This window comes from Phasianus colchicus, chromosome 9 (genome assembly GCF_987193195.1).
Source record: "Phasianus colchicus chromosome 9, bPhaCol1.hap1.1, whole genome shotgun sequence".
In the NCBI taxonomy this organism is placed as follows: domain Eukaryota; kingdom Metazoa; phylum Chordata; class Aves; order Galliformes; family Phasianidae; genus Phasianus; species Phasianus colchicus.
In genome coordinates, this window is record NC_143444.1 from 30,276,542 (window position 1) to 30,300,355 (window position 23,814).

At 40.7% G+C, this 23,814-nt stretch overlaps 1 protein-coding gene and 1 long non-coding RNA gene across 8 annotated transcripts; one reads left to right on the forward strand and one right to left on the reverse strand.

Annotated features, from left to right (window-relative positions):
- ATG4C (autophagy related 4C cysteine peptidase) lies at positions 1-23,158 on the forward strand. 5 transcript variants are annotated; one of them, XM_031603697.2, is made up of 12 exons: positions 162-257; positions 1,873-1,932; positions 2,789-2,919; positions 3,428-3,511; positions 4,290-4,523; positions 7,649-7,976; positions 9,922-9,992; positions 11,398-11,534; positions 14,274-14,352; positions 15,016-15,092; positions 18,988-19,107; positions 21,946-23,158. In XM_031603697.2, exons 3-12 carry the CDS (start codon positions 2,844-2,846, stop codon positions 22,114-22,116), a joined length of 1,377 nt encoding a protein of 458 aa, XP_031459557.1. In that variant the 5' UTR covers positions 162-257; positions 1,873-1,932; positions 2,789-2,843; the 3' UTR covers positions 22,117-23,158. The 5 variants fall into 5 exon arrangements, with proteins under 5 accessions (XP_090002929.1, XP_090002931.1, XP_031459549.1 ...); XM_090146803.1 differs by lacking the exons at positions 162-257; positions 1,873-1,932 and adding an exon at positions 1-155; XM_090146805.1 differs by lacking the exons at positions 162-257; positions 1,873-1,932 and adding an exon at positions 1-155 and having other exon boundaries at positions 2,792-2,919.
- On the reverse strand, positions 1,078-7,539 carry LOC116235491 (uncharacterized). Of its 3 annotated transcripts, XR_016469386.1 has the most exons (6): positions 7,380-7,539; positions 5,130-5,941; positions 4,839-5,016; positions 4,028-4,140; positions 1,809-1,914; positions 1,078-1,391 (listed from the first exon to the last, which is right to left on the reverse strand). It is a non-coding gene; the product is annotated as an uncharacterized LOC116235491 (long non-coding RNA). The 3 variants fall into 3 exon arrangements; XR_004168369.2 differs by having other exon boundaries at positions 4,839-5,941; XR_016469387.1 differs by having other exon boundaries at positions 4,028-4,143; positions 4,839-5,941.
- Positions 23,159-23,814: the final 656 nt, after the last annotated feature.

Here is a 23,814-nt window from a genome sequence, read left to right on the forward strand (position 1 = left end):
TCGCGCGTCCCTGCCGGCTGAGCGCCGACGGGCCGCTCCTCGGCCGGCCGCGCCACGGGGCTCACCGCGCGGGAAGCGGCGGGCCCCATCCCGCCCGGCAGCCGGGGCGGAGGCTCAGCGCAGAGCCGCGGTGCCGGCTGCCGCTCCGCCCCAAGGTACGGCGGCCGCGAAGGGCCGCGGCGCTGCGACGGCGCGAGCGGGGAAGCGTCGATCGCCCCGCGAGGCGCCGGTGGGGGCGGAAAGGCGAGCGCGGGCAGGTGAGGGGGCCGAGCGGAACGGCACGGCGGCCGCGCGTACCCTCAGGCGGGGCCGGGGGCAGCGGCGAGCGCGGGGCGGGCCGGGGCTGCGCGGGGCCGGGGCTCGGGCCGGCTGGGAACGGCCCCGCCGTGAGGGGCGGTGCGGGGAGGTCCGAGCGGCTCTCACGATGCGGCGCAGGACGTGACAGAGCGCGGCCACGCGCTGCCGCTCTGCTTCGCGGGTCCTTTAGGAAATGTCAGCCCGCCGTGCGCACACGGCTGCCAAGGGCCCGGCGCGGCCTCCCGGCCTTTCCTCGGCCGTTCCGCGCCTGGGTCGCGCTCGCTGTCGTTGCACAAATTCCGTGTCTGTACAGACTGGGAAAAAAAAAGCGAGGGCGGTCATCATTCCTTAATTAATAAACGATGTAGTGCCATTTAGAGGCTACTCAGCCTTCAGTGCAGCTGCTGGGCTGCCCGGCTGGCTGTAGGTAAACCCAGCGAACAGCACCGCGCTGCCCGCAGCCCAGCACGCAGCAGCAGCTCGCCAGGACAGAATTCACCCCCAGTGCCGTCGCTGTCATCCGGCGTCCCACATAACTTCTGCACCAGGCACTCCAGTATAAACCACCAGCTGTAGGTTTGTAACGGGCTGCACTGCACCTGGTGGGTTCAGATCCGTATTCACAGCCACCTTCTCCTGTTAACCTCAGTGGAACTGAAGCTCTTGTGCTAATGGGAGGGCTGTATTTTTCAAGCAGAACAGATTTGGCTGTTTTGTGTTAGCATTTTTCTTTGGGAACCTTTTCAGGTGTTTAGCATAACACCATCAGGGGCTGGAAGAAGGATGTGCACAGATAACAGCACATGGTCTTTAAAGGAAAATTGTCTTTAAAGGAAAATGAGCTTGTTCTCATTTCATCATTTTTCCTTCAGCCCTTTTAGGAACAGTAGAGTTTGTTCCATTCCTAATTTTAGCCAGGGGAAGCTTTTACAGCTATTAGCTTTTGTGGTAACCACTGGTCTCTACATAAATGGCCATCCCTGATCCATCACATGAGCACTGACTGGAAGAAGCACACCTCACTTCCTGCATACGTTCCTCTCACCAGTTTGGCCAGCTAGTCAGTGCTGCTTATCTGTGCAGCCTTTTCTTCCCTAAAGGAAAAAAATGGGAGGAGTGGGTAAGGTGACAAATCAAAGCCCAACCTTTAACTGCCTCTTCTTTCCCCTACAAAAACCCAGCTTAATTCACAGCTACTAATCATACTTGGGTTTTGCCAATTGTTACCTCTCAAGAGCAGAAAACCATCAGTGTTCCCACATGTTTGTGTGCTTCTTGTTGGGTCCAAAAATTCTTGATGAATTTTTATAAAATAATAGAATAACAAACAACATATTAGAGAAGGCCTGGGCAGTAAGTTGTGTTCCACACCCTACCTGCAGTGTTCAGAACAGTGCATTCACATGGGTACCTTCAGGCTCTGAAGACACTGACTCCCCACCATCTTTACCCTCTCTTCACTGAGATACCAACAGTAGGAATCATGCTATCAGCAGTTAAGTTTCACTTACTGAAAACGTGCTCGCAGTGGAAAGAAGTAATAATGCTTGTGTCTTCATCTGCTTTTGACCCCAGTTCAACGGAGAACAGCACAGGGAAAGGCAGATACAGGATTCTCTGTTTAAAATAAGGAGGGTATGTATAACATCAATAAATTCCAGTCAGCAATTTCGAGTTGGTAAATGCACACATCCTTTTACACAATTTAAGCACTTTTCTACAAGAATGATCTGCACAGCAGTGCCTTTCACCACCATTTTTACCTCTCTCGCTTTTGTAATACAGTTGAACTGCTGCTGCTGCAAAAAAAACAAACAAACCACAATTCAATCAGAAGAGAGCCTTTTTGCACTGCAGGTGGTATTTAGAAGGGATGTAAACTACACATGGATTTGATGGCAGTACTCTGCTCATCTTCTGGCAAGTTAATTCTGTTCAGAATTATGTCATGGCACACATTGTTGGTAACTCTTTTCTGCCATGTACACACACAGCAAAACGTGTTCTGTGTCTGTCAGTTCCTCCCACGTACACACACTGGCTTAGGAAAGTCTTGGTTAGAAATCTAAAGCTAATGCAGTTTCTCATGCCAAGGTATGCTTGTTGGTGCCCTGAATCTCTGACAGCAGAAAAAGATACTTACTATTCTTTTCTGCTGAGAAGAATACAGTGTCTATTCTGTTCAGTGAAATACAGCTCTTCATTGCACTGCAAACTGGAATGAGCATACACATACACTAGCACAGTTTATATGCCCTAGATCAGTTTGTTGTGCAATAGAGAGTTGTTGGAGTACATTATATTTTATTTAGCTTTGTATGGTAATTTTAGTAGTGTATGTTTGGAATTAAATGTTATTATTATTTATTCATGGAACATGCGATTGCTTCCCAGCAACTTTATTACTGTTTCTGGTCATGTGCAGGCAGCAATACTGTGCCCTGTGTTCTCTGTGCCATGCATGGATACATTTATATTTTTGTTTTTACAGTAGCAGAATTTAATGTCTTGCAAGACAGCGATGGCTTTTCCTCTAGAATTTGAATATGGAGGCCACAGGGACAGATGAAGTGGAAAAAATAAAATCAAAGTTTATGTCAGCATGGAACAACATGAAATACAGTAAGTGAAATGGTGTTTGGTGAAATCCCATCCCCATTGAATGGAAGGAATTTTTCCCAAGCAGTGTTATTTTGTGATGAAGCATGGTTAGTTGATACTACAGGAAAATTCATAGTCTTGCATTTCCATTGATCATATGTAAAACCTATTGTAAGTAATTGTAGGGGATGGAAACCCCACCAAATCATACCACACAATAATGAATTCCCTGTCAAAACAAAGCAACTTGAACTCAGCTTTAGCACCTCTATATCTCAACAATTTCTGCACAGTAGCACAATTGCATTAGCATTTAAGTGTTCATATATGGATAACCATTAAGTTTAAGACAGAACACTTAGCTCTGTTTTGTAATATGACCCATTTTTGTGGAAGTGAAACCTGATTTTAGTGCATTTATTCTGTACTCCTCTTTTGGGACTTACCTTCAGCTTAATCAGATGCTACTGGCAATGTCTTACTGAAGTAATTCACTCACAAATTTGTATTTCTTCTGCATTTATTTCAGGTTGGGTGTTGAAAACAAAAACTTACTTCAGTAGAAACTCCCCAGTCTTTCTGCTGGGAAAATGTTACCACTTCAAATCTGACGGTATGTAGACATCACATAACACGTTCCAGTCTTACTTGACAAGAACTCTGTATATATTTTTAATCCTCTCAAAGAATTCTTCTTTAATGATTACTGAATTCAAAATGTGAATGAGAAAAGCTTAGAAAGTTTATATTAAAATATGTTAAATCATAGAATTACAAGATTGGAAATGACCTATAAGATCATCTAGTCCAACTGTCTTCACATTACCACTGCCACTAATGCACACGTTACCACCACCACTAATGCAACCCGTCCTAACCTACTTTATCTGCATTTTGCTATGAAGTCTTGTTCTTTCTGTAAATAGCAGCCCTCTAAATTACACTTCATTTACCTATCAAACTGAGATTTTCTAAAAAAAAAAAAAAAAAAAAAAAAAAAAAAAAATGCATAGCGACAATTCTTAATGAAGAGTGACACCAAAACCTTCATTATCATCCTCCAGAATGCAGTTTTCAAAGTTTTGTTGTTTTTTTTTTTTTCCCTGAATGTCTCTATTAGGCTACTTACATTTAAGTGAATTAAGCAGTTGTTTCCTTGCAGGTAAGCAATTTCATTGACACTTGTTTGGCTCTTATTTTTTTTTTTTTTTCTCCAGCTGACACACTTCTAATGTATTTGCTCTGCTTCAAATACAAGGAGAGAAAATTGCAATTGTTACTTTCTACAACTTTGCCCTATCTTCCTAATTACAGAGTTGTATATTGTATTTTCATCGCAGTAACAGAAGTCCCGTTACCAACTTATAACTTAATTGTGTTTTGCTTTATAGAGTCTGGTGAATTCTCTACAGAGGGTTCCAACTTTGATAAAATCAACACAGAGATTTCAGGAAACGTTGAGGAGTTTCGTAAAGATTTCATTTCTAGAATATGGCTGACTTACCGAGAGGAATTTCCTCAGATAAAGGGCTCTGCACTAACAACAGACTGTGGCTGGGGCTGCACGCTCAGAACTGGTCAGATGTTGCTGGCTCAAGGCCTTATGCTTCATTTCCTTGGTAGAGGTAAGTTACAAGCAAGGAGCTCTGTATTCGGTGTGATTAAGCATGGGCATTTCGGTGCGAGCATGGAAGTTTCCATACAGCCAGAATTTGAAGTTCCAGCTAGTTTTGGACTTCTTTTCCTTGATATCAGAATTGTTATGCTGTGACAGAGCATCGCTCTAGCTGATCTGCTTTTCCTTTTCCAAAAAGGAGAGTAGCAGGGTGTAGCAATTGGACAAATCCATACAATGGGAAGGGTGTTACAACAAAGGTGTGATGATGGGAGGACTGGCATGACAGAGAGGTACTATAAGGAAAGGGAAAAAGATTACTCACGTGTATCAGAAGATGCTAGGCTTGCCAGAAGAAGCTTCACCAAGGAGAGATCTCCAACCAGAGATTCTTCCCCAATGACAGTCCTTAAATGAGGTCTAAACAAGGAACCAGGTTCCACCCCCTCCAGTCACACAGCTGAATTGCCTTCACCTGTGCTCCCAGGCCTGACTTTCTGCAGCTGTTCAATCAGTAGTTCAGTTCCCATACACGGGGTTTGTTAAAAAAAAAAAGCATCAAAGAAAGACACTGGAAACTGGAAGTGAAATACAAGCAAAAATTGTGATCCCATACCTGTGTATTGCTATTAGCCATGTAAATGTCCAATTCTCTTGAATCTTCCTCATTTCTTGAACTGAAAATGTGGAAATGAGTTCCACAGCCCATAGCTATGGGCTATAGCAAAAGTGATGTTCTTTTATCAGTTTTTAAGTTGTACATTATTCAATTTCTTCTAGTATTAATATATTGAGTTAATAGAAGGATTTTAATCTAACTTCCATACATCATTCTTTGCGTTGAAATTTTCACTAGCTCATTTCCTCCCTTTCCCCATGTACTTCTCTTTTTTTTCTCCCTTCCTCGTCTATCTCAGGATACTCTTTCAATCACAGCTGTTTGAAAGAAATAGCTTTAGGAGACTTGGAACACTTTCTGCTTTCAAAGGCTAAGCATGCATTCCAGCCCCATTCTTCTAACCTGAGCCTTGTCCTGCCCAGAGCTATTTCTGGATCTCATAGTTACCCACCTTGTCTTTTCATCCTCTTTTCCTCAATCCCTTTCATAATCTACCAGACTGCCCCTTTCAAAGAACTGTTCCTATCCTCTTTCACCCCTGTTTGTTGTCAGAATGATCCAAGAGAAGAGCCTGAAGCCATCGAGGCACATTAGTTATTGTTGACTAGGCTATTTGGTAGTCCTCAGGAATACTTTAGTAGCAGATAGTTCTGAAAGCCTGTTTTGATCATGCTTTGTACTTACTGTGCAATGTGATGTAAGCTGTGAGCATGGTCCCAAGCCAGCTGCATCACAAAGTTGTGTTTCTTGGCAGTGTCATCACTGAAATGTCAGCTTGGCTTACTGAGTGTTCCTTTTGTTGAAGATACCTTAAGTCATAAAACATACATTAACATTATTCCTTTCAACTGATTGCAAATGTGAAAATATTTGAAAATCTTGTACTGAGAAATACAAATCCCTTAAATATAACTTTTTTCTATATATGCATTTTAAAAAATGCAAACCAAAACCTGATTGGGGCTACCTGTGTGTATGAGCGTGTGATGGCTCATTCTGAGCTAGCTCAAAATAAAAAAGCCCCAGGGTTATGCTTTTCAAGTCAATAGTTACAAAGAATTCCTTGCACTGTCCCCAAAGAGTCTCTGTTTGGAAAGTGATGCAGTGATTCCAGAGTGCCAGTATTTCTGGGGCAATCCAAATATGTACAGAAGTGGAAGTGGTCTGGAAAAAAAACATGTATGGTCTTGCAGTATTTATGACATATGGAGCCCTAAGTTGGATTTTGGAATTAAAAAGCAATTGTTTCCGTGCTTCCTTTTTGTTTCTTAGACTTTTACGTGGACACATCAGCAAGAATTACACGGAGGGCTGTAGTTCTTGCTCTCTGAATTTGAAAAGATTCCTCTTGCTTCTGTAATGGCAGCTTGCTGAAATGTGTCTTGTTGGGCAAAAGCACCTCACAGAATGAATCACAGAAGCACAGAATGGCCCAGGTTGGGAAGGATCTCAAGGATGATGAAGCTCCAACCCCCCTGCCACATGCAGGGCCACCAACTTCTACATTTAATACCAGACCAGGCTGCCCAGGGCCCCATCCAACCTGGCCTTGAACACCTCCAGGGATGGACGGGGCATCCACAGCCTCTCAGGCAGCCTCATCCATAGGGTTTGTTCCCTCCTGGCACACAGCAGCCTGCCCACCGCCTTCTGGGGCACTCACTGAAGATTTCAGAATGGTTTTTGATCTAACAGTAAGGTCACTGTTGTAGAGATTTCTTCACATCCCCTGTGTTGCAAATAGTTGTTCAGACATGTGGGAGAGACTTTCAGTCATCTGACAAGGGAAGCATTACTGCTCTCTAGATGTGCTGAACCACCATTATGTTATTAATAGGAACAAGACAGGGAAGATGCATTGTTAGAGCAACCTCTTACTAGAAATGTACGCTGCAGATACTGTGCTGAACATTTAAATGTTTTTGTCTTGTAATTTAGGTGAACCTAGGAATTGACACAGTTATTAACTAAAGAAATGTGTATTTTTCTGCCAGTCTGCTTTGATGCTGCACCAAGAAGCAGCATTCATTTTTACAAGAGAATTTTCCCAGTCCTGCCTGTTTTTTTAGTATCTGACAAACCATTATAATAAAAATCAGGGTTTGAAACTTCTTGTTTGATATGAATGAAACTGTTTAGATGGTACTTAGTAGCTAATTTCTGTATTTAAAATATGTGAGACTGTTCTGTGCCCTGTAATCAGGTCAGTCTTTTATATGTTAGCTAAGTGGGATCGCACAGTCTGACCTGTGATCTCAGCATAAATTGCTTGCCAAGACTTCTGATAGCTGTATTTCTTTCCTCCCATCTTCTAGCAGAAGATAAAAGCAAATCTTGTTGCATTTCAGTTCTCTGTTTACATTTTAGCACTGTTTGTATCATGTTGTATGAAGTACACATTGTTGGCCTGGAGAACCTGTGGGGAGAAAGGAGGGTGCTTTGCTGATTATACCAAGATGTTAACAGTAAGCCTAACTAAGTAAGCCTAACTAAGCATCTTCAAATTCCCCCTGCAGCCTGGGTCTGGCCAGATGCCTTGGACATTGAAAATTCAGATTCTGACTCCTGGACAGCCCACACAGTTAAAAAACTGACAGCATCGTTGGAAGCATCACTTACAGCAGAAAGAGAGCCCAAGATCCTGTCAAACCATCAGGAGAGAATAAGAAGAAACTGTGGTGACGGTGAAATGAGAAATGAAATTTATCACAGAAAAATAATTTCTTGGTTTGGCGACTCTCCGCTGGCAGCTTTTGGCTTACATCAGCTAATAGAATATGGAAAGAAGTCTGGGAAAATTGCTGGAGATTGGTATGGGCCTGCAGTTGTTGCACACATTTTAAGGTAAAAGTATGGTTATTCTTTGTTGTTACAGTGCTGTGCACATTATGGGAGAAGCATTTCCGAGCGTCATGAGATTACTTCAGCTTAATTGAACATCTCACTGATCATTATTGGCTTTATAAAATGTCCATATTAGCAGCAATTGGAGAGCTTTTTTCAGAGGCAGGAGTGGAAATAGCAGCAGGTGCAGCAAGTAAACTCAGCACCGCTGTTTGGTCTTAATTCACAACAAACCAACATTCCTGTTTTCCTGTCCATTGGGCAGTAGGAGTCCCAAGGTCTCTCCAAACCTGGGCTTTTAAGTAGAGCTTCATTTTAAATAGAGCTTCATTGAGTGAAATGTTCTAAAAACTAACCACTCTTTCAACCTTGGAACATGCATAACATTATAGATTTTTTTTTATACTGTAACCTGGGGGCTGTAATGTACTGATAGTGTAATGAAATGTCAGAGCTAAAATTGATGTTTTCAGCATTTCTTTGCACATATCAAATTCTTGTGAAACTGTAAATGTATGGGACTATTAATATTATAATTATATCACAGTAAAAGTAAAGGGTCTGTGACATTCAGTGTGGCTTAAAAAAAAAGTGGAAAGTCAAATTTCTCCATGCTATGGTGCCTTTCTATACCATTTCTTTGAATATTCCAGATTTTTTTTTTATAATCTATGTTTAGGTTATTAGATACCAGTTCACCTATAAACTAAATCATTAATAAGTCATTTAAGCAGAAGAAGTCAAAGTCTGTATGTTTCTCTATGTGTCGATGAACAGTTCTGCTATTTAGTATAGAAGCAGACTCACCTCAGGTGAAACCTACCCAGAAATGCTCTGGTTATGTGCGTGCATTCATGCAAATACATACAGTGATGTGACAGGTTAGCATTATTTATGTGTTTTCTTGAATTTTTTTCTTGGTAATAGAAACTGTCAGAATTCTTTTTGCTTGCTTTAAATTGCAGTAACCTATTTCCCTACTACGTGGGGAAAAAACATCTGTTCCAGCATCCATCTAACAAACTCAGTGGTGATCTGAAGCACCACCCAGGATTCCTTTCCCAGATCTCACTGCTCTCCTAGCAGTGCTTACAATGAATGTATAGCACTCCCATCACTTGAGAATGACTGTATTAAACAGTTCTTCAGAATATACTGTGGAATAAAGGGACAGTGACCATTTAGTGCAAGCATGTATTGGAAATCAAAGGCTAATCTTGTATTTTGAAGAGTTTAATTCCTTTACAAATGTTGTCCTTGAATAATAATCATGCTTCAGACTACTGACATATATTTGCTTCTTAGTTTTCAGCTGCATTACTCTTATCCCTCCGAGGGCAGCCTAATGCTGCAATGATCTTTTAGAAAGTTTTGGCAAAACCCTGTAGCTTTTTATGAGTTGGCTTTTATTTCAGGAGGGAAGGGGTGCTGATGTGTGGCTACTTATATGAACTGAGGTCAACTAAGGAGATCTATCAAGTTGCAAATAATCTCTTTGTCAGCAAATTTAGCCTTTATTATGCCAATACACATGACAGAAAAATGTTCTAAATGGAAAGGTGTTAGTTATTTGAATATGAATTTCACTGTAAGGTAATGTTTGGGTGTTTTTGTTGTGGGTTGTTTGTGTGTGATTTTTATTTTTTCCTCTAAATAGATAGGCAGTGCTATCTCTGCTTGGAAGAAGCATTGCCATGTATGATAGATCTGGGTTGCACTTGTACTGTTTGTGTATTTTTGTTTGCTTTTTTGATTTCTGTTTTTAAAAATCTCCCTGCATCTGTATTGACCAGAAATAGAAGGCAACTTGAATTAAAAAATAGAAATAAAAAAGCACCAAACAGTTTTTAAAAACCCCAATGTGTTTCTAAAAATCAAACAATATGTGTTTATTGAATGTTATTTTTATTATAACCTGAGATGATAGTTTTGTGTTTGTACTTAGAAAAGCTGTTGAAGAAGCAAGAGACCCTGAACTGCAGGGAGTAACAGTCTATGTTGCTCAGGATTGCACAGGTAAATGCTGTGACTGTAGATTCTTGCTAACATTGTAGATGCTCTTTATGCCTTTCATAAGCTCTCAACAATAAAGCCCTAAAGGAAGAAAAAAACTCAACAATGGAGCCATATAACTGAGATTATGTAGACAAAGGAGTTCTTGATACGGGCAGATGTTTGTTCTTTTGAGACTCAGACATCACAACTTGAAAGCCTCAAACATTGCTTGTGTGGTTTCTTACTCAGACAGTGAAATTCAAAATCCAGGAAGTCTGTCTGCCTGCAATAACTTTGTATTTGTGGAGCCTGAGCACTTCTCTTATTAATCCTTTTTGTATTCTGCTTCAGTGTTGTTTGAATAGTAGGCTACTAACAGCTTCCATATCTACTTTCCTAAACCAAGCAAGCAAGGTAAAAATATTTCATTTCAATTAAGAGTAGTTGTACTGTTTAAATTTTCTTTTCTTTTGCATCAAGGGTTTCTTTTTTAGCCATTTTCCTAGTGGGAAAAAAAATGCTGAACCCATTCAGTACCTCAGAATGGGAAGAAGACCTTTTTGCTTAGAGTTCAGAGGTGCAAGGAGGACAGAGAGCCAGTCAGTAGTACAGGTAACCTTCCTTGTGCTGCAGCACGGCACTCTGAGTCACCAACAACAGGCAGAGCAGCTCAGGGCTCTGGATGGTCAGGAGAAGAAAATGATGACAAAAAAACCCAAAACATGGTGAAATGTTACACTAATGAATGCAGTCTTTCAAATGTAAGTTTTAGTAGCTGTGTTTAGCGGCTGGAAATGCTCCCTGTGTCATGGCTGATGTTGGCAAGATGGAGAACAACCACCTCCATGGGAAATCAATCACACCAGTTTTAAACAGAAACTGGTTAATCGTATGCCCTCACCTGACCTAAAATGACAGTGGAAACTTCTGTTTGTTTCTCATTTCTTTGCCCTGTGATGATCTTCTTGTCCCTTTTAATTTGGAGGGAATAAGCAATAACTACATGAAGTATTTTCTCTCATTTTCAGTGACCGCTTTGTATTAACATCTGGCAGTGAACATAAATATTTATTAAAATCAATTATTGATTACTATTATTACCAACATGTTTATGTTTCTGTTAGTGTAGTGTTTCAAGTTTTAAATTATCTTTCTCCTTTAAATTACTCTTTCTCCTAACCTCATCCTTCTGCATTTTCCTGGCAAGGTGTCTTAGTTCAGCAGCAGTTGATTGCTACAAAATATTGCTGAAAACAGGGAAGGAAAACATTGTCTTTCATCAGAGTTGCTCAGGAGCTATATTTCAGGAGGACAGTGATATTTTCAAAGGACTGCAGTTACAGTTTGTCAGATCCAGTGATGTCATTCTGTAGGTGTGCCTGAAAAGCTGTGTCTTACATACCAATGTTTTTATGTCTCCTTTCAGTCTACAGCTCAGATGTTATTGACAGACAGTGTTCTTTTATGGATTCTGGAGAAACAGACACAAAAGCTGTAATTATATTAGTTCCAGTGAGACTCGGTGGAGAAAGAACAAACATGGACTACTTAGAGTTTGTAAAGGTATGAAATGAGAGTTCAATCATTTTTCAAATCGGAGCACTAGGAGACTTCACGATGGCAATCTTCTACCTATTAAATGTGTGGTGGTGATTTTACAGTTGAAGGTTGTAAAGTTTGACTTTACAGATTTTAAATTTCCCTATTACAAGATGAGACGTAATTGCAGAGCACATGATGTCCCTTGGTAAAGCAGTGAAAACTGTTCTACTCCTGAAGCAGCTATCTGAAAAGACATTAACACAGTGGCTCAAATTATAAATGATAATTTAGTTACATATGCTGCCAAAGTTGTGCTATAATGAGTGTCAGCCAGCATTTTAAAATATAAATATAGCAAATACCTTATTCTGTTTCTTATTTCCTTAAATACCAAATGCCTTAAGGTTGTTTCCTGTCCTTCCCTTTCTCATTTTCTCCACCTTGAGAGAGGGGATAGAATTTTTTGACAACTTTAGACATTACTTCAACTACTGCTTCACTGTCTGGCCAGTGGGATGAATGCTTCTAAGCACAGTGATGCAGAAGTAGCAATTGGTTGCCACAAATTAAAATGAACTAGAAGAAAAGTAAAACATAAGGAGAAAGCAGAGAGGAGAAGAAAGTCTCTGCAAACCTCTGTTTTTTTTAGTGGAGGCTCCACTAACAGTGTTAACACTTGAAGATGGGTGGTAATACAATGGGCATTCCCCACTGAGCACAGGAATGCTCATCTTAGTGAGGAGTTTCTTCTCTTTGCCCTTCTGCTTTATCTTTCTCCAAGATGCAGTGGGAAATGCTGTCTTCTAAGTATTAGAACAGGAATTTAAGTTGCACGCTCTTGAGTTATTTACAAAATCTGAGAGTTGGTCTTATCTGCTGCATCATCCATGTGTTCTGACTCACATATCTACAACATTTCAGGAAAATGTGGCACAAAGGCAAAAGATGAAGCCTTTCACTTCAGTGATGATCTACTAAATAGCTTTTCTTTCCTGATTCCTTTTCTTTCCAAGCGGTTTGGGAAAAGTTTTAGTTTATTTGTGCTCAATTCTGATGCAGTTATGCTGTAGACATGATGTACAACAACCTTACTTTACTTCCAGCATTAACTGCAAAAGTGCCTTTGGATCAGTCATGTCCAGGAAAATGCATGGGGCTTTCCTTTGTAAGCTAACAAACAGTTGCTTTTGCAACTTCCATAAGGTTTTCTCAGCTAAAGGAAAGTGACTCCAATTCTTTTATGTTGGCTTTTATGACTGATGGGTGTCTGTCGCCAGTCCTGCCCTGCAGAGGCTTTCTCAGTTTAGCTGTCGAAAGCGCTTTTTTGCCAGAATGAAATATGTTTGCTTGGCACTGACTTTCCAAGCACAGGCACATTTAGGTTTGCTTAGCAGCACCAGCCTTACCAAGGAGAGTTCTGTCTGCTGCTGACTTACCAGGAGCGGCGCTGCCTTTCACAGTTGCTGATAATGGGGACTGTGATAAGAGGGCTTTCAATTGAGTCTATTAGTCACCCCAGTCTCTGTCTTGACTGCTCACTGAACAGTGACTGAATTTCTTGGGGTCTGGATTAAAGTTAAAAATGCAGATTTTAGAATGTAGTACAAGAGGTAATTTTTACAAAGGATTTTATATTTATGGATGAAAATTGATAAATATTTTATAATTCAGTTTCACAAGAAAATGTCCATAGATTAAACAGTTATTCATTACTCTAAATAGCTTTGCTCTCCTCCTGTTTCACTGGCAGAGGATGTGTCGTTGTCAGCTGATGCAGCCTTTGCCTCTCTGCCTAAACCTACTGTAACGTTAAGTATCAGGGAACATTTTCTGAAAAAGCCTTCTCATTTATATTTTAAATAAGCATTCTCTTAGGCTGGATAAACTATATTGAAGCTGACTTTGTTAGTGTCTCAAGTTAGGAATACAACAATTTTTGTCATGTTCCATTACTTTATCACTGTCTGAGTAAGAAAAAATTTATCTCAACAAGAAGCCTTGGCCTTAATAGAGCAGGAAATATCAATCACTTTGTTGAGAGAAATTCTCCCTGCTTGGACAATGATAATGTAATGGTTATAATTTTAATGGGTGATATCCTAAAGGAGAGGATATGGGCATGATTGCCAGCTAATGGAGATTTCCTTTTAGCTCAGGTGATTCTCTTCTGGATTGCTGTCCCACTTCAGGTCAGCTTCCAAGCAGTGAGCCCAAGGTTTGTGCAGTGCCACCAAAAAGCCACCTTGATTTACTGATTTTTAAAGGCTGCTCACTTCTCAGAGTATTTAATGGTCTTGGGCTTCGATTGTATTGGAACAGTTGGGCTCTATTTCCAAAGCATGCAGTGTTGGCAAAATGCAGCTCCTGCTGGAGCTGATGGGGAGCGAAAGGAGAGCTGTGTTCAGCCAAGACTGGATGCACACAATATCCTAATGAGCCCCACAGAGAAACAGAACCTTGTGAAAGCAAGGAAAGTGGAAATTTATTGGAGAGAAGCAGAAAGGACCTCCAGGCCGACTTATTTTCTATTGTAGGTACTTATTTTAATAATCCAGGTTGGATTGCGAAGCCTCAGGAGATGTGCAGGATGACATAGCCAGGAAAGTAATTCCTAATGGCAAGTACCTGGGAAGTTTGTGGGTAAAGAAGAGGAAAAAAAGTGATCTGCCTAAAAACAGTATAGGGAGATAAAAGATTTTGATCCCGTTTGATCCTTTTTCTGTTTAGCACTGTCCTAATTATTTAATGTTCTGCTTGTAGGGTATTTTAAGCCTTGAGTATTGTGTTGGTATTATTGGTGGCAAACCCAAGCAGTCGTATTACTTTGCTGGATTTCAAGGTTAGTATTTTAATATGTTGTGACTCTTCAATATTTTTCTTTAAGAGTTAGGAAGTTAATATAGGGCCAGTGGGAAATAGCATGATTAAAATAGCAAAACGAGTACCTTATTAATTCATCATATCTACCAAAGTCCCATTCATTTGTCATTTACCTCATATAGTAATTGGATTCTGTAAAATGTACATTTAATTTCCCTTGTTGCATAAACAAGGCATAATTTATCTGTTTCACCAAACTTCAGGAGCTTTTGCCATTCCTATCTGGCAGTTCTTATTTACGTATTTACTTTTGGCTCGTTTAAGTGCTGGTAGTTGATGCTCAGATGACAAGCAATATATTCTTCCTGTCAGGATGAAGTAGCACAATACATTTTTCATATGCAAACTCCAGAATATAATTGTATGTTTGTAAAAGTAATTTTATCACCAAAAATTAAATGACAGTCTCATCACTTTATAAAAATTCTGCTTATACAAGCATGTTTGATTATGCAAAAGTTAATCTGTCCTGCAAAAACCTATGCTTCAGTCAATGAATATCAGCCTGGCAAGCAGTTACTTGCTGGTGTTTTTTTCAGCTGTTCTGCATAGAAATTGGATTGTAAGCAGTGTAATAATAAGGTGTTTTTTGAATTACTTGTCTTCTGTTTTGTCCTTGCAGATGACAGTTTGATTTACATGGATCCTCATTACTGCCAATCTTTTGTAGATGTCAGCATAAAGGATTTCCCTCTTGAGGTACTATGGATATAGACCTGGCACTGTTTTCTTCCCATATGAATCAAACACTAATTATTTAGAGATGTTCTAGCTAGCTGCATCTTTATGGTTTTACAGTTACGAGTTATTTATCAAAGTTCTGCCCTCCTTTATAGGCCTGTAATCAACAGAAATGACCAGAGGTTAAAAACGCCATATGAGGTTTTAATTTTTACATCATTAACTTACATCTTTTTATTTTTAATGATTGGAAAACCTGAAAACTACATGACTGCTTTACTTACATATTTTTCCATCGGAGAAAAGGAACAGCATTTGGAGATCTCAGACCCAATTAACTTGGATACATATTGGGTTCATTCATTTTTGGTTGTGTTTTCATAATTTTATTGTATTGTGAATTCGAGCTGCAGGGTGCCTACAGTCAGTTTGGAAACAGAGTTTCTTCTTTAATGAGTTTAATTATTTTTAATCAAGCTGTTTGAAGGTGTTGGTACTGGGGTTCTTTCTTTCCCTCCCAGCCCTTTTTAGGTGTTACAAATCACGTTCTTTATTTTACAGTACTGTTTTCCCTTTTCTTTAACTTCTTTCCAAATAACTTGCATTGAAAATAGATAGAGCTTCAAGGAGGTTATTAAAGGACTCCATTTACAAGCACCATGGGAAAACATTATCAGCTGCAGAAGTTCAATAGCCACAGTACTCACAGTAAGAGCAGTCAGGGCCATCTGTGCAAATTCTCCTTGATCTTGGTCTGTCCAACTTCCTCATGAACTCCCAGGCTCCTCAAAGCAGCTCCTATCAAGTTGGAAATGCACGCTGGGTGCATGCATTGCTTAGGACAGCATCCAGGCTTCTGGAACAGAGTTGGTTATTAGTGCTAATTCCTCACACCACTGTGTTCTGCACTGAAGTGCTCCTAAAGTGGAAATCCAGCTTCAGAAAAAACAAACTACGTTTAAATAAGGAAAAAGGGTGCATACATATGCCTGTCACCCCCTGAAATACTGTCACTTCACAGTGGATTCTTGAAGGTTTGCAGTAAAGTCCTGTAAGAAGTGGAAGGTTGTCTTAAGTAGCTCTTGAACTCAACTCAAAAACAGAATAGGTGTTTTTAAATTGGCTTGTTACACTGAGAATACAAGTCAGATGGTGTATAATGGAGTTATATGGCTTCTGGTTTATATAGCAGCTAGGAGTTAACTTCAACTGAGAGAGAACGATTGAATGAGTGTCAGTGTTCTAATTACTATCATGAAAAGAAATACCTGTTCACATACCAGTTCCAAGGAGGCAATATTCAGAAGTTGATCACAATACCTTAATCAAAACACCATTAAAAAGTATTTTGGGAAAGAGATTACATGTATCAAAGGTCTTAGGGCTAATGTTAAATCCTAGGGCTGACTTAAAGCAAACATTTTTCAGTATCAGTGCTTAGCAAGATGCTGTAACTGGCATGACTTACCATGTGGAATTCTAAGGTCCTCTAGAAGATTAGAGGGTTCTGAATTCAGGAAGGGAACATGGCTGCTATTTTAGTTTCAGCCAAATGTATCAGAAAAATATCTCTAAGAATAATGTAAGTTTCTGGGATATCTTTGGATTTTCCCTGTTGAGAAATTTGAAAGGAGAGTTGCTGAGTCCTGGCTCTCCACCTATTTTGCTGCTGCTTTGTGGCAGCAGCCAGTGATTATAACCAAGATCTTTGCCTCTTAATGCTAATAGGTGCTGTAAAATACAGCGCCTTCTCTGAAGATTTTACAGTTTAATTGGGTAAGGCAGACAAAAGGTGGGGAGAGCACAGGAATGTGGAGCTGAAGTGACTTCCTTAAGGTCGCACCGCAGCTCCACGGCCAAGCTACAAAAAATACAAATCTTTTTGTCTTCTGTTCCCGTGACTAATTCTGCACATTATGCTGCAGGCTGGCATTAATATGAATTTCCAAATAATAAGAAGGGTTTAAAATGTATTTTGAAGGCACGCAGGCTGCCAGCTTGGCTTGATCGCGCTGTAATGCTTTTCTGCAGACGGAAAATATATTGCAATTTAATGCTTAGTGCATTTAATAGTATTATATCTTTGTCCAGAAATGTCAAAAGTAAACAGAAATTGCTTTCTTAGTGTGGATAGTTGCTTGTTAGATTTATCTGTAGGGAGTATTTTCAAAATTGACAAATTGTCCAGAATAAGTTGGAAATCAATCCACTCTGTATTGGCTTCCAGAATCCATTTGTTTGGAGGAGTGGAAAAAAAATGCCTACCCACTTCTCTTTGTTGTGTGGTGATTTGTGTAGCATTAAGAATACTGCCCTGAACAGTGCAGCACAACTGCAGTCAGAGTGTTGGTGGTGAAATGTGAGATGTAAGGCAGAATAAATACGTAAAGCATTTATGGATGTGGTGACTCAGAAAGGAAGATTCAGCTTTCAATTTCTGCTTTTAAAACCCGAATTAGGGGGAAAAAAATGAGTCCTGGGTAAATATTAATTCTAGTCTTTGCTTAGATTTTTTTTTTTTTTTTTAGCAGAGGTTGAATAGAAACAGCTCTCAGGTTTATAATAACAACTAAACAGCAACACCCATCCCTGTGTATCACTGACACTGTCAGATGCTCTCACACCAGGTAACCGGTGCTGCTGTCTTCCACAGATTGACTTTGCCTAGCAAAAAATATATATATATTAAGACTACGAAATAGGTTTCTAGTCTACAGACTGCTTGACTGTCAGGGCTTGCTGTTGCTGCAGTCGAATTGCACTGTGGCTGTTGTGATTCTGTGCAGAGGAGCCGTGCTGGTGCTGCTAACAGAGCCCCGGCGTTGCAGTGTCAGCCCCACGCTGCCCAGCGCCGTGCCACAGCAGCTCGTATTGAAAGGCGAAAGGACACAGCGCAGAATATTCACTGGGGGATGCTGATCCCCGTGAGAAGTTGGTGACCAAATCTGCATTTAGGTCGGGCGGCCGCCGCGTTGCAGCGCCGTGCGGACGCGGTGCTGTTGGCTGCAATGCTGAGCAGTGCAGCGGCTGTGCCCGCCGTGTCGGCAGGGGAGCCGGGGCTGCTGCTCCACTGCCGGCGTGAATCCACACCCTAAGTTCAGCTTCACCAAAACCACAGCTCTGTGATCGGTGAGCACGCAGCACCGTCAGGGTAAATGGCAGACGTGTGTCTGTTCTCTTAGATGCTGCGAAAGAAAGAAGAGTGGCGAGGGTGCTTTGGGCTTGTTTGTTTTATCTTCTCTGCCACGGCTGCTGATAGTATCAGCTCCCAGGGCTGTCACATCATCATCTGTCATGGAAAGAGATTTTGCATTAAGAAAAAATATGTATTTACAAAGCAGAGCATGCTTTTGTTTGGTTGTTGTTTTTTTTTTCCTACTTGTGGATTATTGTAATACAGGTTTTTTGTGTGTGTGTGGTTTGGGTTTTTCGTAACCCATTTCATTTACCAAAGGAAAATAGAAGAGGTTGGATTATGCCATTATGTCGCTTTTATAGAGGCTGGGGGAGGGAAGGGGCAATGGGCGGTGGTAGTAAAGCAGTAATTGTGAGATAGTGCACAAGCTGTTACTGATTCAATTTGCAGAAAAACATTCACCTCCTCTGCCTTGGGAATGTTCATAAAGCACTGCTTGGAGCTGCGATAGATGTCAAACTACCACGGTGCCACCAGCAACTTTGGCGAATGCAGCATCACTGCAAGGGGCTTTGCACACGTAAAGCGTGTGGAGAGGGGCAGAATTACTGGCATGCTGGGGGGAAGAAATAACTTTAAGGATGCGCTGGGTTTTAACACACGTGATACAGGGGATTGTATGTTAAGGCTGTTCATTAAGGAAGAAAAAGTGAATGTTTAGTTCTGTGCTATCCTGAACCTTAACTATCTGACGGTTTTTAACCTTGCACATTGCAGTCATTCCACTGTCCTTCTCCCAAAAAGATGTCATTCAAAAAAATGGATCCGAGCTGTACGATAGGATTTTACTGTAGAACTGTGCAGGACTTTGAGAAGGCTTCTGAGGAAATAACAAAGGTGGGTGTCCGAGCTGCAGCCCAGCCCTCAGCCCAACTGCGCGTGTGCTGTGTGCGGGTAAGGCAGAGAACCAGCTCGGCTGTACTAAGCAGGAATCATTCTTTTCTTGGTATTTACTGCTGCTTTCACAATCAGGAGAGATCTGGATTGTTTTTCATTCCATCTGTTTTCACGATGGAAGCTGGGGGTGATGGGCATCGGTGCGGCCGGGCGGCTCCGCGAGGTGGCACTATTGAAGTGAGAATATTGCTGAGCTGCCCCGCGCCCCGCAGCGCCTTCTAAAAGGCACAGAAATCCCTCGGGAGGAATTTTTTTTAAATGGAAGTGTTTGATCGAGTCAAAATTGTGTATTATTTCTTGTTAGCCTAAGTGCTGTTTCTGATTGCATTGAAATGTAAAGTGGCGCGTTTGTAATTCGGTGACGATGTTTTGAAGTCAGGTATCACCCAGTAAATCTGTCTGATCACGTCCTTCCACTTGGACAGCACAGGTGGAGGTTTACTTAGGTCCAAAGGTAATTAACCTTTTTTTTTCTTGATTATTCCAGCATATGAATGCTTGACTAATCTGTTGTATTAACGGCGGTAGCAAATAACAGTGTTTTGTGATTTAAAAAAGGATTCCAGAGCAGCAAAAATGTTCATGATATTAATATTCTAACCATAGCAGTTACCACATCCACACAAAGAATGAATGTTCGTGCAGCATTCTGATTGCCTTGTTAGGTGACATTAGCATTATAGTTAAAACAGCATTTTAAACTTAATATTCGGTAGATTTTGATTGATGTTGAAGTTGTTTCTTTTGATTCTTATACAGAGAGGTAAAAAATTTCATTACAAAATCACATGCATTGGAAGTTCTCCTTTTCTTTCTCCTCTTTTCTTTTGAGTTCGGGATGAAGTACTTTTGTTTCCCTGCACATTTGCTGTGAAAACAGTCACAGCTCACTTAAGTCTATGTGAGCTGTTTTCCTCGTACTTTAGGTATCTCTCTGATGTTAATGACATTATTTTATATCAGTGTATTTCAGACACAGCACTTTGATAATAGAGGAAAGTTTAGATACAAATGCCATGTGAAAAACATTCTGTGGTCTTTCAGTCCTTCACATGCTTTGTTTTTTCCTGCTCTTCTGTATTTCCTCTCTGCAATTTGAGCACTGTAACTCCCGAACTATTGGCACAATGCACTCAGTTTGCTGTGTGCAGCCTAGGTTAACAAACTCCCATTCTTGCTGCTTTTGTGGCTAATAAGAGATGGGAGAAAAGGTTTTGTTTATATTGCTTGAGGATAAACCTTATGAGCCATGCACTCGGGGACAGAGAAATAAAGGCACTGAAATCAGGTGCTCAAATTGAGGAAGTGGTGAGAATCCACTCAGGTTGCCCTTTGTTTTTGTACTTGCCAGTTACTTAGCTGCTATAGTTAAGTGTGGAATTAAATAGCTGGTAGATTTAGGGACAAGAAAATGCACCCAGACTTGAACACTGAAATAGTAAAAATATTGATGGTTATCAAAACACTGTAGAAATCCCATCACAGTGGCATTTGAAGAACTTGCAAGTAAAATAGACCTATCCACTGCCATTCACCTGTTAGAGAATTACTGCAGCAATTAGAGCCCTGGGTCCCACACGTGCTTACTTTGTACCACATAAGGCATCCCTGCAAAACAGAACAAGAGCCATTTTTCTTGAGTTTGGCCACTGTCTTTGCCAAAGGCAGATTCAGCTGTAATAAGAATGTCCTAGAGCTGGATTCCTTGTTTTTCCGTATTATAAACCAACCCCAGCTACAGATTTCCAGAACGGCTGGTGTGAAGTACTCTTAGAAATGTGAACTTTGCAAAATGTACTCTTTGGTGCCTTTTCAAAGTCACAAAATACATACTTTTGCACAGTTTTCTTTTATAAAATAAATAAAGCCTGAATATCTGACTTCACCTGTGTTTTTATTATTATTATTGGTGATCATTGAATGAGGTGGAGCTTGATATTAATTGTAGCAACCGAGGCGTTTTCTTGTCTGTCCAGCCCGTGCTCTGTGTGTAATAGTTCCCCACCTCACATGGTAAATGGCCAGCAGTGTCTCTGGTAGCTGTAGAGCAGGAAGTTTGAGGGCCGTTCAGCACAGACAGTGCAGTGTAAGTGCAGGTGTATTTCTGCCCTGGTCTGCAGGGACCACCAGTAGCTGTGAGCCTCCGTTTCCCCGAGACATCCACAGTACTTGGCTTTGTGTTCTGTTGCAGAAGTGCAGTTGGGAGCTGGCTTAAGCCCACCCCACTACTTCACAGGCCTGCACACAGCCTTCCCAGGGCTCAGAATTCCTGCCCACTGCCCCGGCTGGCACTCAGTGGCCTAGAGATGGCAGGGCTCGTATCTGGCTCTCTGGTCTCATAAGACTTACCAATGCTTTGTTTCCTGACCAACTTTTTTCCTTTCTTCTGCAAATACTCATCTGTTACTCTTCCTTTGCTTTTGCTTGTTACTCAGCGTATGCCTTTGCTGTACTTCTTTGCCCTTTCTCCAGCTTTCACCTTAGAACAGCCAATGGCCATTATAATAAACTAAAATTAAGTGGAAAGTTTTGAATGACAGTAAAGATGAAGGAATCAGAGTGGCTTTTTCACTATCACAAGGAGAAGAAATAGAAGGAAATGTTTGTTTAAAAAGAGCAGGGGATGTTTAGCATGTGCAATGCTTTGTTCTAATATGATAATTAAAATAGTAAAGGAAACATTTTCCATTTCACAGCCTTATTAGATTAATACAACTACTTACCATATTTCTTCATTTCCGGTGTAACATCTTATCTGGTGTGTGTTTTGCATTGCAGATGCTGAAATCCTCATCCAAGGAAAAATACCCCTTGTTTACTTTTGTGAAGGGTCATTCCAGAGACTATGACTTTGCTTCCAGTCCACTCCATGAAGAAAATGACCTTTTCTCTGAGGATGAAAAGAAAAGATTAAAGAGATTTAGTACTGAGGAGTTTGTCTTGCTGTAAGGACATTTCCCACCAGGTTATTGGCAGCTGTCCAGGAGAACACTTGCCTTTAAAAAAAAATAAAATGTGTCCTCCTCCTCCGAAAAGGCAAGCCGTGCTGAAATTGGTCTATTTTCATAAAGATGATAATGTTTTATATGTTAATAGTCTTCAAAATGTCATTTCTAAATGTATGTACTAATTATTGTGGTTCACCACTAGCTGGATGATGTTCAGGTTGCCTTGTGCTGGTGCAGAGGGGTGGCAGTGCTTAGAGCCAGCTCTGCTGGCTCTGCCTGGGTCCTGGTGTCACCTCCTAAAAAGCTGCTCCCAACCCTGACCTGCAGCCCTCAGGTTCTTCAGTCTGGGACAGCTCCTGAGCAGAGCTCAGTGCTTTGGTTTTCCATCACAGGCACGCAGCCATGGGTTTGGGGACCGTGTTATTACATGTGGTGAGGGCAGAGCTCTGACCTGGTTCACCGGTAAGCCCAAATAATAGTTAATGCAGTAATTGTGAGTTACCTTTCTTACACCGCGCTGCTCAGATGTGAGTTTGATACAGCAGTAGTAATTGTCAGTTGCAATACTGATATAATTATATAGGCTCAATTGTGAGTTAAGATACTATTTAGCAGTATGATTTTATAATGGTTTCTCATTAAGCTTGCTTTGGAACCTTAATATGAGGAGTGAAGATAAAGTATTACCTTGCCCCACAATTTTTAAAGGTTATACTATTAAATTAACTGCAACCAATCAAAGCAGCTGAGGACAATTACTAGAAGAGTGGTGTTTGTTTCCTGATCCAACGATTGCAGTGCTGAGGCTCCTTTCCTACTAGTGCAGCTTCTAGATCAAAGCAAACAGGGCAGTGGGTGTTTAAAATTCCAGGGTGTGATTATTTTTTTATATGTTATTACTGTACAAATGATGACTTGATAGTGTGTGTTCTCAAACTGCAAACAAATGTACATAAACAGGTTCATGTTTTAACAAAGTAAATGCAATATTTAAAATATGTATTAACGCTGCTTAGAAAATAAAAAAGGTGTGAGACATGAAATGTGTGTGCCTTCCTTATTTATACTAGAGCCTCTAAGAGTGAATATAATCCTGCATCTAAAAAAATACTGTAAGGTGTGAATACTGTGTTTATTTGCAATAAAGACAAATTTTATTGTTGCGTTGTAAACCAAATGTTAACCCATGCTAAGTGCCATTCAGGCACAGAAGGCACAAATGTTGTCTCTCCAAATAAGCAGCACATGTATTCATTAAAGTACCTTTTTCCCTTTTATGAGAAAGAAATGACGAATAGTTGGGCTTCAGGCAGAGCCAGCTCGGGTGTGTGCACGTGTCGGGGCTGGAGCGTGCATTCTCAGGTGCTAATTGAGTTAATATTCCAAGAAGCCAAAATGAGATTATTTGTGGATTCATCGTTTCCAGAAACAGAGAACAAAGGCACACATCATTTGTCTAAATTAGTAACCTCTGCACGGTTAAATCACACCAATAATTGGCATAATATTTTTACATGCTGCATATATGTGAGGATGTTTGGCTTGGATCTTACTTAATATTTTTCATTAATAGCCCAGAAGAGGGAGTAAACAACGTATTTATGGAATTTAGATGTCAAAATGAGCAGAATTGGGTATGTCACTGGGAACAGGAATATAGGAGACTCCTGATTAGTGAGGCTCAGATTCGTGGAGCTTC